Source organism: Staurois parvus, unplaced genomic scaffold, assembly GCF_062004578.1.
Source record: "Staurois parvus isolate SC_StPar_1 unplaced genomic scaffold, SC_StPar_1.0 ptg000019l, whole genome shotgun sequence".
NCBI classification, from domain to species: domain Eukaryota; kingdom Metazoa; phylum Chordata; class Amphibia; order Anura; family Ranidae; genus Staurois; species Staurois parvus.
Window position 1 is genome coordinate 12,145,613 of NW_028317815.1, and position 17,795 is coordinate 12,163,407.

Genomic DNA, 17,795 nt, shown 5'->3' on the forward strand with positions numbered 1-17,795 from the left:
TACAGCCCAGAAACAACAGTGCACAATTTGTTTTGTTTTTATCGTGCCACTGAATGACACTGATACTAATAAAATAAAAACCCACACCTGACCAAACACTAACCTTGGCACAGACCTAGATCAAACCTTGATCTAGGTACTTTTATTTTTTTTATGAATTTATCTTTTCCACGCACTTTTTTTTCTCTCTCTGAAAGGACAGAAAGGTACAATGTATCTCTCTCCTCCATTCAGAGAGAAAACAAGAGGGGGGGGGGGCAGACTTCACAGTGATTGATCACCGTGATAGCCAATCAAAGGCTATCACAGTGATCAGGTGACCTGGATCAGGGCTCTCAGTGACACCCCGGTCTTTGTGCTGGGAGCGTTCCTTGTGGAGAGCTTCCAGCAAATTAGTGGCCCAAGGGAAAAAAAGCCAATTTCTATGAGGCCACTAATTTGTGTGCCATTGGCATCAAGGGGTTAATTTACTTAAAATGCAGTTTTCTCAAATACACTAGAAAAGTGGTCTCCAAACTGTGGCTCCTTGTTTGCCTTTATCTGAACCAAGGGGCACTATTCCTTCCACTGATATCAACAGTGGGGTATAACTCCTGCCACTGACACCAATGATGGCACACTATTATATAGACGATGCACTATATAAGCAAAAATAGCTCTGGCAGCAAAAGGGTAAAAGTCAGGATCCCTCCAGTCTGGAGCACCTGAGTGACATCGGCTTTGGCCGACTGTCATCTAAATGTGGGTGATGGGAGCGCAGAACTAAGTGTAGTTCTGTGACCTAAAGGAGAAGTATGGCCAGAAGAGCTGTGCATCTGCTTCTCCATCCCCAAATGATCAGATGTGCCATTCTTCCAGTACTGTGTGTCATGTGGGGTGTGAAGGAGAGGTGGTCTGTGGGGATCACAGAGGGGATGATGGAGCACACAGCTGGAGATCACTAATCACCTCTTATTGAGGTCCATCAGCCGGTCATACATTATGGGCCCTGTCCCCCAATGGGGCCCCTGGGATATAATGTGTCCATGTGGGAGGACTCCTATGGTGGTACCATGTCCATAACCCGACCTGCCAGGAGCTCTCACCAGCAGTACAGTGTAGGAGGAGCCCTCGGCCTGGCCCATGTGTACAATGTCCAGCTCCCAGGAAGAATGAATGACTCCATGTCCTATCTCATGTCCTCACCTCTCCTCTTCAGCAGCAGAGCAGCTACAGCACTGTCTACCCCTCCGGACATGGCACACACCACCCGCCATACCGCCTGCATGGCCCAAACTTCCACCTCCCTCAAGGACAGAGCCCACCACCGGCACTGCTCACGTGACGTGCACGAAACAAAAATCACCGGCCAGAAACTTCCACCGTGATTACGGGTTCCCGCCTCTCATTTATGGGAATGCCATCCGCGGCCGCTAGGTGTCAGGGCTGTCCTAGGAAACAGAGGTGAGCTGCGCTGTGTGTGGGTACCCGGATATCGTCATCTGTCAGAATGGGGGGCCCCTCATACACGGGAATTCCTTCATCACAGCAAAGCCTGCCATGGTCATTACATGTTACTGACACGGACACGTTACATCTACAGAAGAGGAATGTATTTTATACAACTTTTATCTATATATATTTATATTTTAGAGAAATGGATACGTGTATACCTGCAAAGACACCCACAAAGCTTCAGGGCCAGTTCACCACAAAAAAGTCCTCCAGATCTGTTCCAGATGCTTTCTGCATGCCTTTTTTAACGTGTTTTTGTTGCATTCCAGATTTTTGTTCTTTTTTCCCCCACTATACTGAGGTCTGATGCCTTTTACTGCATTCAAGTACAGTTTTGTGCAGGAAAAAAGCAGCATGTTGTACTTTTCTTCTGGAACTGAAAAGCACTGGAAGGCGCTGCACTGGTGTGAACTATGCCATTGGAACCCATATAACCTACTTTCCATGCTTATTTGATGCAGGAAAAAGCACCGCACTGCTGTCCTGTCAACTGGACCTTTGTGGTGCCTGTTTTGTTGTGCTGACCACCAATGGCAGGCATATTTTTTCTACTGATGCTAGACATTTTTCATTCTCCTGACCATCTATTTTTTTGCACCGGCTGACCAGCAATATAGGGGGCATCATGGTCGCATGCTGCTGACCAGCAATATAGGGGGCATCATGGCGCATGCTGCTGACCAGCAATATAGGGGCCACCATGGCGCATGCTGCTGACCAGAAATATAGGGGCCACCATGGCGCATGCTGCTGACCAGCAATATAGGGGCCACCATGGCGCATGCTGCTGACCAGCAATATAGGGGCCACCATGGCGCATGCTGCTGACCAGCAATATAGGGGCCACCATGGCGCATGCTGCTGACCAGCAATATAGGGGCCACCATGGCGCATGCTGCTGACCAGCAATATAGGGGACATCATGGCGCATGCTGCTGACCAGCAATATAGGGGCCACCATGGCGCATGCTGCTGACCAGCAATATAGGGGGCACCATGGCGCATGCTGCTGACCAGCAATATAGGGGACATCATGGCGCATGCTGCTGATCAGCAATATAGGGGCCACCATGGCGCATGCTGCTGACCAGCAATATAGTGGGCACCATGGCGCATGCTGCTGACCAGCAATATAGGGGACACCATGGCGCATGCTGCTGACCAGCAATATAGGGGACACCATGGCGCATGCTGCTGACCAGCAATATAGGGGACACCATGGAGAATGCTGCTGACCAGCAATATAGGGGCCACCATGGCACATGCTGCTGACCAGCAATATAGGGGACACCATGGCGCATGCTGACCAGCAATATAGGGGACACCATGGCGCATGCTGCTGATCAGCAATATAGGGGACACCATGGCGCATGCTGCTGACCAGCAATATAGGGGCCACCATGGCGAATGCTGCTGACCAGCAATATAGGGGCCACCATGGCACATGCTGCTGACCAGCAATATAGGGGACACCATGGCGCATGCTGACCAGCAATATAGGGGACACTATGGCGCATGCTGCTGACCAGCAATATAGGGGACACCGTGGCGCATGCTGCTGATCAGCAATATAGGGGACACCATGGCGCATGCTCCTGACCAGCAATATAGGGGACACCGTGGCGCATGCTGCTGACCAGCAAGATAGGGGACACCATGGCACATGCTGCTGATCAGCAATATAGGGGACACCATGGCACATGCTGCTGACCAGCAAGATAGGGGACACCATGACACATGCTGCTGACCAGCAAGATAGGGGACACCATGACACATACTGCTGTCAATGGCACATGTTGCTGACCAGCAATATAGGGGGCACCGTGGCACATGCTGCTGACCAGCAATATATGAGACACCATGGCACATGCTGCTGACCAGCAATATATGAGACACCATGGCGCATGCTGCTGACCAGCAATATAGGGGGCATCATGGCACATGCTGCTGACCAGCAATATAGGGGGCACCATGGCACATGCTGCTGACCAGCAATATAGGGGGCATCATGGCGCATGCTGCTGACCAGCAATATAAGGGGCACCATGGCGCATGCTGCTGACCAGCAATATAGGGGACACCATGACACATGGTACTGACCAGCAATATAGGGGGCACCATTGCACGTGCTGCTGACCAGCAAGATTGGGGACACCATGGCACGTGCTGCTGACCAGCAATATAGGGGCACCATGGCACATGCTGCTGACCAGCAATATAGGGGCACCATGGCACATGCTGTTGACCAGCAATATAGGTGGCACCATGGCACATGCTGCTGACCAGCAATATAGGGGGCATCATGGCGCATGCTGCTGACCAGCAATATAAGGGGCACCATGGCGCATGCTGCTGACCAGCAATATAGGGGACACCATGACACATGGTACTGACCAGCAATATAGGGGGCACCATGGCACATGCTGCTGACCAGCAATATAGGGGCACCATGGCACATGCTGCTGACCAGCAATATAGGTGGCACCATGGCACATGCTGCTGACCAGCAATATTGGGGGCACCATGGCACATGCTGCTGACCAGCAATATAGGGGGCACCATGACACATGCTGCTGACCAGCAATATAGGGGTATCAAGGCACATGCTGCTGACCAGCAATATAAGGGACACCATGGCACATGCTGCTGATCAGCAATATAGGGGACACCATGGCACATGCTGCTGACCAGCAAGATAGGGGACACCATGACACATGCTGCTGACCAGCAAGATAGGGGACACCATGACACATACTGCTGTCAATGGCACATGTTGCTGACCAGCAATATAGGGGGCACCGTGGCACATGCTGCTGACCAGCAATATATGAGACACCATGGCACATGCTGCTGACCAGCAATATATGAGACACCATGGCGCATGCTGCTGACCAGCAATATAGGGGGCATCATGGCACATGCTGCTGACCAGCAATATAGGGGGCACCATGGCACATGCTGCTGACCAGCAATATAGGGGGCATCATGGCGCATGCTGCTGACCAGCAATATAAGGGGCACCATGGCGCATGCTGCTGACCAGCAATATAGGGGACACCATGACACATGGTACTGACCAGCAATATAGGGGGCACCATTGCACGTGCTGCTGACCAGCAAGATTGGGGACACCATGGCACGTGCTGCTGACCAGCAATATAGGGGCACCATGGCACATGCTGCTGACCAGCAATATAGGGGCACCATGGCACATGCTGTTGACCAGCAATATAGGTGGCACCATGGCACATGCTGCTGACCAGCAATATAGGGGGCATCATGGCGCATGCTGCTGACCAGCAATATAAGGGGCACCATGGCGCATGCTGCTGACCAGCAATATAGGGGACACCATGACACATGGTACTGACCAGCAATATAGGGGGCACCATGGCACATGCTGCTGACCAGCAATATAGGGGCACCATGGCACATACTGCTGACCAGCAATATAGGTGGCACCATGGCACATGCTGCTGACCAGCAATATTGGGGGCACCATGGCACATGCTGCTGACCAGCAATATAGGGGGCACCATGACACATGCTGCTGACCAGCAATATAGGGGTATCAAGGCACATGCTGCTGACCAGCAATATAAGGGACACCATGGCACATGCTGCTGACCAGCAATATAGGGGCACCATGGCACATGCTGCTGACCAGCAATATAGGGGCACCATGGCACATGCTGCTGACCAGCAATATTGGGGGCACCATGGCACATGCTGCTGACCAGCAATATAGGTGGCACCATGGCACATGCTGCTGACCAGCAATATTGGGGGCACCATGGCACATGCTGCTGACCAGCAATATAGGGGGCACCATGGCACATGCTGCTGACCAGCAATATAGGGGACACCATGGCACATGCTGCTGACCAGCAAAATAGGAGACACCATGGCACATGCTGCTGACCAGCAAGATAGGGGACACCATGACACATACTGCTGACCATGGCACATGGTGCTGACCAGCAATATAGGGGTCACCATGGCACATGGTGCTGACCAGCAATATAGGGGACACCATGGCACATGGTGCTGACCAGCAATATAGGGGACACCATGGCACATGCTGCTGACCAGCAAGATAGGGGACAATATGACACATACTGCTGACTCTAAAGTCGATTCACAAAACAAAATAAATAAATACATTTGTTGAATAAGTTGTGGCCTAGCCACGAGTTATTCAAGAAATCACTTAACACTGCTTGTTAAGGAGCCAGCACCTGTTAGTGTCCGTAACAACCAGTTAATAGCATGGTTGTTAAGCAGTGGGCTTCCGCTGGCGTCCTTAACAACCAGTAAATAGCACAGTTGTTAAGGAGTGGGCAGCTTCTGTGTCCTTAACAACCATGACCCCTCTGCTGTCAGCGGGATTCCCCGCTGACAGCAGAATGTAAACAATGTCGGCTTTAAAAATATAGAGAAAAAACAGAGTGGTGTCTCCACAATCCTTTGGGTCTGGTATGAATTTTAAGGGGAACCCCACACCAAAATTAAGAAAAAAATAGCATGGGCTCACCCCCAAAATCCATACCAGAACCTCATCCGAGCATGCAGCCCGGCAGGCCAGGAAAGGAAGGAACATGAGTATGGGAAGGAGTATGGTGTACATAGTACCCCTATGCATTCACCGAACAAACACATAGCCAGTTTAGACAAGTCCCCCCAAGTAGATCCATCGTAAATCACAATGAACGTCGACCGCTGACCCGTAAAAAACAAAATAAACAGACCTGCATGGATGCTTGGCTGCTGCCGAATGACAGCTCCGCTGCCTCCAGTCGCTAAATAAACTAAGGAGAGGGTCACCCGATATGACATGATATGATATTTATTGGTGGTTAAGGACACCAGCTACCAGCTGTATTTAGAAATACCACTAGCTTTCATTACTAAATACTGCATTATGTCATAAAATAGCTCATGCAGTATTTTAGTAGCATTTCATGGTGAATTGCAAAACACAGGATCAGTATTTTACCGCAGTTACTAAAGTGGTAAATGCCGCTTTGTGAATTGAGCCTACTATGGCACATCCTGCTGTCCAGCAATAGAGGAACCCTATGACAAATACTGCTGACCAGCAAAAGTGGGGACACAATGAAATACAGTGGAATATAAAAAATTCACCCCCTTTTAAAATAATCACTTTTAGTTGCTTTGCAGCCTGAAATGAAGACAGACACAGTTTTTGTTGTATCCAGCTGTATTTACAAAATTCAAAAACAGAATCACTGAGATGGAAAAGAGACCACTTCTCCTAAAATTACTTGTTAACTCAGTCAGGTGTAGCTTATCACCTTCTCAATGGCAAAAAAAGTCATTGGATTAACTGTGATCAGATGTGGTCATTCTGATTAGCTTTGTATGAAAAAAAGCTTTCCTGGAGCATTTCAGTTTCTGGTAGTGCAGCTCAAGCAAACAATCAACTATGGGTGGCAAGGCACTGTCAAAGGATCTCTGGGATAAAGTTGTGCGCAGGCACAGGTCACGAGATGGATAAAAAAAAAAATCAAAAGCTTAATCAATGTCTAGAAGCACAGTGAAGTCTATTATTAAGAAGTGGAAGGTATTTGGTACAACACAGACCTGCCCTGGATAAGGATGTCACCCCAAACTGGATGAAAGAGCCAGGAGGAAACTGGTCAGAGAGGCTACCGAGATGTCTACATCAACTCTGAAGCAGTTGCAGGAATTTATGATAAAGAGTGGTCATTGTGTGTACGTGACACTCCTCAAGAAAAAAGACACTCCTCAAGAAAGGCCACATGCAGTCACGACGCAGCTTTGCCAAAACGCACCTTGAAGATTCTGAGGCCACATGGAAAAAGGTGTTATGGTCAGATGAGACTAAAATTAAATTATTTGGCCTCAACAGTAGACGATATATCTGTCAGAAATCCAATACAGCTCACCATCCAAATACCACCATTCCTACAGCAAAGCATGGACGTGGTACTATCCTGTTATGGGGGTGTTTCTCTGCAGCAGGGACTACAGCACTTGTCAGCATAGAAGAAAAAATGGATGGGGCAAAATACCATCAAATTCTTGAGGAAAATCTGCTGCCCTCTGCCAGAAAGTTGTCAATGGGAAGGTTTATTTTTTAACATGACAATGACCCAAAGCACACAGCAAAAATGACCACACAGTGGTTGAAGGAGAGAGATGAATGTCCTTGCATGGCCTTATCAGAGCCCAGGCTTAAACCCCATTCAAAATCTGTGGAATGACTTGAAGACTGCAGTCCACAAACGGTCACCATCAAATTTAACTGAACTTGAGCAACTCTGCAAAGAAGAGTGGGCAAATATTGCAAAGTTTAGATCTGCAAAGTTAGTAGAGACATATCCAACAGACTAAAGGCTGTAATTAAAGCAAAAGGTGGTTCAACAAAATACTGACACAAGGTGGTGATCCTTTTTCCAACTCAATCATTCTGTTTTTGATTTTTTTTTTATTTATTTCTGACATGTTTGTGTTGTATCTTTCATGTGGATGTTTTAAATTGCAAGTAAATACAGCTGGATAAAACAAAAACTGTGTCTTCATTTCAGGCTGCAAAGCAAAAAATTTGATTATTTTAAAGGGGGTTCTTCTTTTCTATACCCATCATATACTGCTGACCAGCAATAGAGGGGACACTATGACACATACAGCCTGTTGAGGTTATGCCGATGATCACACAGTACAGCCTGTGTCTTACCGTACTGTATATAGGCTGTACAGTGCAAGCATCAGCATGATAAATGATCATAGGTGCTGTCAGGGGTGTATTTACCACAAGGCATTTGCCTAGGGCGGCGTTTCTTGGGGGGGGGGCAGCACTGCCCCTCGGAAGAAGGGACACACGCGGCATGGGGACCTGGTGGGTTCCAAGAAAGGCTGCAGGTTTCATGACGGTGTATGCACAGCTCTACTCTCGTTCCTGGGGATGTTTGGAGCTGTTAAGGAAAGTGTCTCTCTCGCTATGGGGGATGGTGGCTGGTGCATGGGGGAACAGTGGTAGTGGAAGGCTGTCTTGGGTGGGAGGCAGGGGTGTTGTTGGTCAATATCAGGCTCTCTCTGCGGGGGGGGTGCCGATTTTTTTGTTGCCTAGGGCAGCACAAAACCTAAATACACCACTGGGTGCTGTGGCTGTATCATTTATGGCTGTAGACAGTGTTTGCACTGTATACTATTACTACTCCTGTCAGGAGTAGTAATAGCATAGAAAGCATTGCAGGTTGTGTCTCACTACTGTACTTTATACATGTTTGAGACCTACTCCAAAAAGAAAAAGAAAAAAAAACAAAAAAACTTGTCTTCATCCCTGCTTCCAAGCCTGCAACTGCTGCCGCCTTCAATCCTCCCACCAGGACATTGTACTCCGACAGCCGGACCTGGTGATGGCAAAATACACTGATCGGCAGCTGCACTTAAATGGATAGCTTTCAGCAGATGGCACTGCTCACTGAATGTGAGAGGGAGGATCATTTTTGGATGTGTATATCCCCATGCAGCTGTAGTTTTACCACCCCCTTCCATCCCAGCAAAAATTATTCTCCCTGTTGTATTCAGTGGGCAGTACTGAGTGCAGATGATGATCAGTGTATTCCACCAGCACTTGTGGATGAAAATATCTGGGGGGGGGTTTTTTCTTTCAACCTTTCTTTTTCTATCTATGGCCACCTTAAAGGACTGCAGAGAATGTACCAGGCTGCAGAACAGTTGGAATAGATAAAAAGGAAGCTGGGACGGAAAGGGTGTCAAGCAGACAGTCAGTGTGTGGATTCCTAGAGTGGAATGCCTAGGTCGGAGACCAGGAGCTGCAAAATGTGTGCAGTAGAGGCAGAGCAGAAAGAAAAAGGAGAAAGTGAAGAGGGGAGGGAGAGTGTCATGATCTTACTGGAAGGAAGGTGTAGATGTAGTATACAGAGGGAGGAGAAGTGAAGCTGGTGGTGAAAGATACAGATGTAGCAGGACAAAGTGAAAGTAACTTCTCGGGAAGGAAGGTGGAGTGACCAGGAAGGATAATTGGGGCATTATGCCGTGGGAGAATAACATCACTTCATTCAGTGAGGCAGGAGAAGTGTGTCCACCTCTGCACATATTATCATTGCACCCCCTCTGCCCCAACCATGCACACATGAATAAGACGCTACTGGCACATGGGGTAGTTAGGGTGTGCCTAAGCACAACCGGCATACCTCCTGTGCACGCCTATGACTGCTTATCTGATTTCTTGAGGCCCTAAAATGCCAGGACAGTATAAATACTCCCAAAATTACCCCATTTTGGAAAGTAGACACTCCAAGGCATTTATTAAGTTGTCATTTTAACAAATGTTTTCTCACAAACAGCATAGGCATATTTACAATTACACCCCCAAACACCTTCTTCTCCTCTCTAGTATGGGGATACTGCATGTAGGAGACTTTTTGACTGCCTAGAAAAATAGAGGTGCCCAAAATTTAAGGAGCACCTTCAGGCTTTCAAGGAGCATACATATCTCAATTCATGACTACTAATCATATATCTTAAGGCCCTGAAGGACTAGGACTGCAGAAACACCCACAAAATGACCACATTTTTCAAACAAGACCCTCCAAAGTATTTACTAAGAGGCATGGTAAGTCTTCTTATTAAGACCACATCGGGCAGCACAGTGGTTAAATAGTTAGCACTTCCTCCTGGCTGTACTAGGGTCGTTGTTTCGAATCCCAACCATGGCACCACCTGCCTGGAGTTTGCATGTTCTCGCTGTACCTGCGTAGGTTTCCTCCCACACTCGAAAGATATGCTGGTAGTTTAATTGTCCCCTGTCTAAATTGGCCCTAGTATGTGTGTGTATGAATGTAAGTTAGGGACCTTAGATTGTACACCCCTTGAGGGTTAGAGACGGATGTGAATGTACAATATATATGTAAACCGCTGCGTACATTGACAGCACTATATAAGTACCTGTAATAATAAATACATGTTTTGCCACAAGTTTTTTTAAAACCGCTGAAAGAAAATGTAAATGTATTTTTTTTACACAAAGTTGTCAATAAGATATTTATAACACATAGTATAAGCATGCTTAGAAGGACAACCCAAAGCATATTTTGCTACTCCTCCCAAGTAAGAGATATCACATGTGAGACATTTTCACAACCTAGCCACAGGCTCCAAAATCCAGGGAGCACCACCAGGCTTTCTAGGGGCAAAAATTACGCATCTAGTTTCCTGAGTGCCATTTTTGGAGGCCTTGGAGCACCAGGACAGTAGAAACACCCACAATATTACCACATTTTGGAAAGCAAACACCCCAAGGTATTTTCTTAAAGGCATAATGCATCTTTTGAAATATCCAGTTTTTTTGCCGCAAGTTTTTGGAAAATGTTGAATGAAAATTTAAATGTATTTCTTTATGCAAAGTTGTCAATTTAATAAGATATTTCTGTAGTGTTACCCCCATAGGAGTCGCTGGTAGATTTGGTTCCTCTGCTCTTGTCCAACCCTGTTTGAGGCCTCTACCTCACTGACAACACCAGCATACCTTTCTGTGAACCTCAGCAAACACACAAGAATTGGACTCTCAGATCTATAAAAGAATAACAGACTGTATTCTAGGTTAAAGTGGTTCTAAAGGCTGAAGGTTTTTTTTTACCTGCATGCATTATATGCAAAACCATTGTACAGAGCAGGTAAGTATGACATATTTGGTATTTAACCGCCTCCTACCCACCATATATTGCAATGACGGGCAGAAGGTGGTTCTCTTGTTCTGGGAGGACGTTATATGTCGTCCTCCCATTCTAACCACGCAATTTTCAGTTGTTTTTGGTTTGTTTAGCAAAAAAAAACAAAAACCCAGAGGTGATTAAATACCACCAAAAGAAAACTCTATCTGTCTCAAAAAAATGATAAAAATTTCATATGGGTACAATGTTGCATGACTGCGCAATTGTCATTCAAAGTGCGACAGCACTGAAAGTTGAAAATTGGCCTGGGCAGGAAGGGGGTATAAGTGCCCAGTAGGCAAGTGGTTAAAAACAATCTGAACCATTAAATCACTTCAGATAATAAAAGTATCACAAAGTGTATTGGCATGTTAAAGTCTATCAACATGAACACAAAAAGGAATGCACCATTAGCTTTAACAGGTCCCTTGAAGGGGCTTCAGATTTCAGCATATGCTGTGACCCCCAGGGTGTAAACAGGGTGGTTCATCTCATGCAGAGAGATACTAAGTGATCAACAAAGTAACAAATGTGAATCAACTATGCCACCTGAGAGCTTTCAAACAAAGGGGCTAGGTTTAGGCCTGAGAGATACCTATTTCGAAATAAACAAATCCACCCTCAGGATAAAGTTGTCTGGGTATAATCTTTGAGGTGAATTAACTGCTGGCTACATTAAGGCTCTTTTTAGACGCTGGTGCATAAAAAAAAAGAAAAAGAGTGTGTCTCTAGACTGAGTGTTAAGGTATTGTACCTAAGGAGTTGAGTAGTCAAGGAGGTAAACCTTTAGGTATAGATGAGTACTTTAATCAGAGGCAATTGCAGCAGGTGAAGTATAAATAGTTGCAGTAGTAAGATGTTAGAGTGTACACAGTTGCAGCAGTAGGATGTTAGAGTATACACAGTTGCAGCAGTAGGATGTTAGAGCGTACACAATTGCAGCAGTAGGATGTTAGAGCGTACGCAGTTGCAGCAGTAGGATGTTAGGGTGTACACAGTTGCAGCAGTAGGATGTTAGGGTGTACACAGTTGCAGCAGTAGGATGTTAGAGTATACACAGTTGCAGCAGTAGGATGTTAGAGCGTACACAATTGCAGCAGTAGGATGTTAGAGCGTACGCAGTTGCAGCAGTAGGATGTTAGGGCGTACACAGTTGCAGCAGTAGGATGTTAGAGCGTACACAATTGCAGCAGTAGGATGTTAGAGCGTACACAGTTGCAGTAGTAGGATGTTAGGGCGTACGCAGTTGCAGCAGTAGGATGTTAGGGCGTACACAGTTGCAGCAGTAGGATGTTAGAGCGTACACAATTGCAGCAGTAGGATGTTAGAGCGTACGCAGTTGCAGCAGTAGGATGTTAGGGCGTACACAATTGCAGCAGTAGGATGTTAGAGCGTACACAATTGCTGCAGTAGGATGTTAGAGCGTACACAGTTGCAGTAGGATGTTAGAGCGTACACAGTTGCTGCAGTAGGATGTTAGAGCGTACACAATTGCTGCAGTAGGATGTTAGAGCGTACACAGTTGCAGCAGTAGGATGTTAGGGCGTACACAGTTGCTGCAGTAGGATGTTAGGGTGTACACAGTTGCAGCAGTAGGATGTTAGGACGTACACAGTTGCTGCAGTAGGATGTTAGGGCATACACAGTTGCTGCAGTAGGATGTTAGGGTGTAAACGATTGCTGCAGTAGGATGTTAGGGTGTACACAGTTGCAGCAGTAGGATGTTAGAGCGTACACAGTTGCTGCAGTAGGATGTTAGGGTGTACACAGTTGCAGCAGTAGGATGTTAGAGCGTACACAGTTGTTGCAGTAGGATGTTAGGGCGTACACAGTTGTTGCAGTAGGATGTTAGGGCGTACACAGTTGCTGCAATAGGATGTTAGGGCGTATACAGTTGCAGCAGTAGGATGTTAGGACGTAAACGATTGCTGCAGTAGGATGTTAGAGCGTACGCAGTTGCAGCAGTAGGATGTTAGGGCGTACACAATTGCAGCAGTAGGATGTTAGGGTGTACACAGTTGCAGCAGTAGGATGTTAGAGCGTACACAATTGCAGCAGTAGGATGTTAGAGCGTACGCAGTTGCAGCAGTAGGATGTTAGGGCGTACACAGTTGCAGCAGTAGGATGTTAGAGCGTACACAATTGCAGCAGTAGGATGTTAGAGCGTACGCAGTTGCAGCAGTAGGATGTTAGGGCGTACACAATTGCAGCAGTAGGATGTTAGAGCGTACACAATTGCTGCAGTAGGATGTTAGAGCGTACACAATTGCTGCAGTAGGATGTTAGGGCGTACACAGTTGCTGCAGTAGGATGTTAGAGCGTACACAATTGCTGCAGTAGGATGTTAGAGCGTACACAGTTGCAGCAGTAGGATGTTAGGGCGTACACAGTTGCTGCAGTAGGATGTTAGGGCGTACACAGTTGCAGCAGTAGGATGTTAGGGCGTACACAGTTGCTGCAGTAGGATGTTAGGGCGTACACAGTTGCAGCAGTAGGATGTTAGAGCGTACACAGTTGCAGCAGTAGGATGTTAGGGCGTACACAGTTGCTGCAGTAGGATGTTAGGGTGTAAACGATTGCTGCAGTAGGATGTTAGGGTGTACACAGTTGCAGCAGTAGGATGTTAGAGCGTACACAGTTGCTGCAGTAGGATGTTAGGGCGTACACAGTTGTTGCAGTAGGATGTTAGGGCGTACACAGTTGTTGCAGTAGGATGTTAGGGCGTACACAGTTGCTGCAATAGGATGTTAGGGCGTATACAGTTGCAGCAGTAGGATGTTAGGACGTAAACGATTGCTGCAGTAGGATGTTAGAGCGTACGCAGTTGCAGCAGTAGGATGTTAGGGCGTACACAATTGCAGCAGTAGGATGTTAGGGTGTACACAGTTGCAGCAGTAGGATGTTAGAGCGTACACAATTGCAGCAGTAGGATGTTAGAGCGTACGCAGTTGCAGCAGTAGGATGTTAGAGCATACACAATTGCAGCAGTAGGATGTTAGAGCGTACGCAGTTGCAGCAGCAGGATGTTAGGGCGTACACAATTGCTGCAGTAGGATGTTAGAGCGTACACAGTTGCTGCAGTAGGATGTTAGGGCGTACACAGTTGCTGCAGTAGGATGTTAGGGCGTACACAGTTGCAGCAGTAGGATGTTAGGGCGTACACAATTGCTGCAGTAGGATGTTAGGGTGTACACAGTTGCAGCAGTAGGATGTTAGAGCGTACACAGTTGCTGCAGTAGGATGTTAGGGCGTACACAGTTGTTGCAGTAGGATGTTAGGGCGTACACAGTTGTTGCAGTAGGATGTTAGGGCGTACACAGTTGCTGCAATAGGATGTTAGGGCGTATACAGTTGCAGCAGTAGGATGTTAGGACGTAAACGATTGCTGCAGTAGGATGTTAGAGCGTACGCAGTTGCAGCAGTAGGATGTTAGGGCGTACACAATTGCAGCAGTAGGATGTTAGGGTGTACACAGTTGCAGCAGTAGGATGTTAGAGCGTACACAATTGCAGCAGTAGGATGTTAGAGCGTACGCAGTTGCAGCAGTAGGATGTTAGGGCGTACACAGTTGCAGCAGTAGGATGTTAGAGCATACACAATTGCAGCAGTAGGATGTTAGAGCGTACGCAGTTGCAGCAGCAGGATGTTAGGGCGTACACAATTGCTGCAGTAGGATGTTAGAGCGTACACAGTTGCTGCAGTAGGATGTTAGGGCGTACACAGTTGCTGCAGTAGGATGTTAGGGCGTACACAGTTGCAGCAGTAGGATGTTAGGGCGTACACAGTTGCTGCAGTAGGATGTTAGGGTGTACACAGTTGCAGCAGTAGGATGTTAGAGCGTACACAGTTGCTGCAGTAGGATGTTAGGGCGTACACAGTTGTTGCAGTAGGATGTTAGGGCGTACACAGTTGCTGCAATAGGATGTTAGGGCGTATACAGTTGCAGCAGTAGGATGTTAGGACGTAAACGATTGCTGCAGTAGGATGTTAGAGCGTACGCAGTTGCAGCAGTAGGATGTTAGGGCGTACACAATTGCAGCAGTAGGATGTTAGGGTGTACACAGTTGCAGCAGTAGGATGTTAGAGCGTACACAATTGCAGCAGTAGGATGTTAGAGCGTACGCAGTTGCAGCAGTAGGATGTTAGGGCGTACACAGTTGCAGCAGTAGGATGTTAGAGCATACACAATTGCAGCAGTAGGATGTTAGAGCGTACGCAGTTGCAGCAGCAGGATGTTAGGGCGTACACAGTTGCAGCAGTAGGATGTTAGGGCGTACAGAGTTGCAGCAGTAGGATGTTAGAGCGTACACAGTTGCTGCAGTAGGATGTTAGAGCGTACACAGTTGCTGCAGTAGGATGTTAGAGCGTACACAGTTGCAGCAGTAGGATGTTAGAGCGTACACAGTTGCTGCAGTAGGATGTTAGAGCGTACACAGTTGCAGCAGTAGGATGTTAGAGCGTACACAGTTGCAGCAGTAGGATGTTAGGGCATACGCAGTTGCAGCAGTAGGATGTTAGGGCGTAAGCAGTTGCAGCAGTAGGATGTTAGGGTGTACGCAGTTGCAGCAGTAGGATGTTAGGGTGTACGCAGTTGCAGCAGTAGGATGTTAGGGTGTACGCAGTTGCTGCAGTAGGATGTTAGGGCGTACGCAGTTGCAGCAGTAGGATGTTAGGGTGTACGCAGTTGCAGCAGTAGGATGTTAGGGTGTACACAGTTGCAGCAGTAGGATGTTAGAGTATACACAGTTGCAGCAGTAGGATGTTAGAGTATACACAGTTGCAGCAGTAGGATGTTAGAGCGTACGCAGTTGCAGCAGTAGGATGTTAGGGCGTACACAGTTGCAGCAGTAGGATGTTAGAGCGTACACAATTGCAGCAGTAGGATGTTAGAGCGTACACAGTTGCAGTAGTAGGATGTTAGGGCGTACGCAGTTGCAGCAGTAGGATGTTAGGGCGTACACAGTTGCAGCAGTAGGATGTTAGAGCGTACGCAGTTGCAGCAGTAGGATGTTAGGGCGTACACAATTGCAGCAGTAGGATGTTAGAGCGTACACAATTGCAGCAGTAGGATGTTAGAGCGTACGCAGTTGCAGCAGTAGGATGTTAGGGCGTACACAATTGCAGCAGTAGGATGTTAGAGCGTACACAATTGCTGCAGTAGGATGTTAGAGCGTACACAGTTGCAGTAGGATGTTAGAGCGTACACAGTTGCTGCAGTAGGATGTTAGAGCGTACACAATTGCTGCAGTAGGATGTTAGAGCGTACACAGTTGCAGCAGTAGGATGTTAGGGCGTACACAGTTGCTGCAGTAGGATGTTAGGGTGTACACAGTTGCAGCAGTAGGATGTTAGGACGTACACAGTTGCTGCAGTAGGATGTTAGGGCATACACAGTTGCTGCAGTAGGATGTTAGGGTGTAAACGATTGCTGCAGTAGGATGTTAGGGTGTACACAGTTGCAGCAGTAGGATGTTAGAGCGTACACAGTTGCTGCAGTAGGATGTTAGGGTGTACACAGTTGCAGCAGTAGGATGTTAGAGCGTACACAGTTGCTGCAGTAGGATGTTAGAGCGTACACAGTTGTTGCAGTAGGATGTTAGGGCGTACACAGTTGTTGCAGTAGGATGTTAGGGCGTACACAGTTGCTGCAATAGGATGTTAGGGCGTATACAGTTGCAGCAGTAGGATGTTAGGACGTAAACGATTGCTGCAGTAGGATGTTAGAGCGTACGCAGTTGCAGCAGTAGGATGTTAGGGCGTACACAATTGCAGCAGTAGGATGTTAGGGTGTACACAGTTGCAGCAGTAGGATGTTAGAGCGTACACAATTGCAGCAGTAGGATGTTAGAGCGTACGCAGTTGCAGCAGTAGGATGTTAGGGCGTACACAGTTGCAGCAGTAGGATGTTAGAGCGTACACAATTGCAGCAGTAGGATGTTAGAGCGTACGCAGTTGCAGCAGTAGGATGTTAGGGCGTACACAATTGCAGCAGTAGGATGTTAGAGCGTACACAATTGCTGCAGTAGGATGTTAGAGCGTACACAATTGCTGCAGTAGGATGTTAGGGCGTACACAGTTGCTGCAGTAGGATGTTAGGGCGTACACAGTTGCTGCAGTAGGATGTTAGAGCGTACACAATTGCTGCAGTAGGATGTTAGAGCGTACACAGTTGCAGCAGTAGGATGTTAGGGCGTACACAGTTGCTGCAGTAGGATGTTAGGGCGTACACAGTTGCAGCAGTAGGATGTTAGGGCGTACACAGTTGCTGCAGTAGGATGTTAGGGCGTACACAGTTGCAGCAGTAGGATGTTAGAGCGTACACAGTTGCAGCAGTAGGATGTTAGGGCGTACACAGTTGCTGCAGTAGGATGTTAGGGTGTAAACGATTGCTGCAGTAGGATGTTAGGGTGTACACAGTTGCAGCAGTAGGATGTTAGAGCGTACACAGTTGCTGCAGTAGGATGTTAGGGCGTACACAGTTGTTGCAGTAGGATGTTAGGGCGTACACAGTTGTTGCAGTAGGATGTTAGGGCGTACACAGTTGCTGCAATAGGATGTTAGGGCGTATACAGTTGCAGC

General features: G+C 47.4%; 1 protein-coding gene across 1 annotated transcript in view; it reads right to left on the bottom strand.

Annotated features, from left to right (window-relative positions):
* Positions 1 to 1,365, bottom strand: part of TRMU (tRNA mitochondrial 2-thiouridylase) — a 33,859-nt gene extending 32,494 nt beyond the window's left edge. The window contains 1 exon segment of the mRNA XM_089684869.1: positions 1,186 to 1,365. Coding sequence (XP_089540995.1) covers positions 1,186 to 1,267 — 82 coding nt within the window. The 5' untranslated portion in view covers positions 1,268 to 1,365.
* Between the last annotated feature and the right edge of the window lie 16,430 nt (positions 1,366 to 17,795).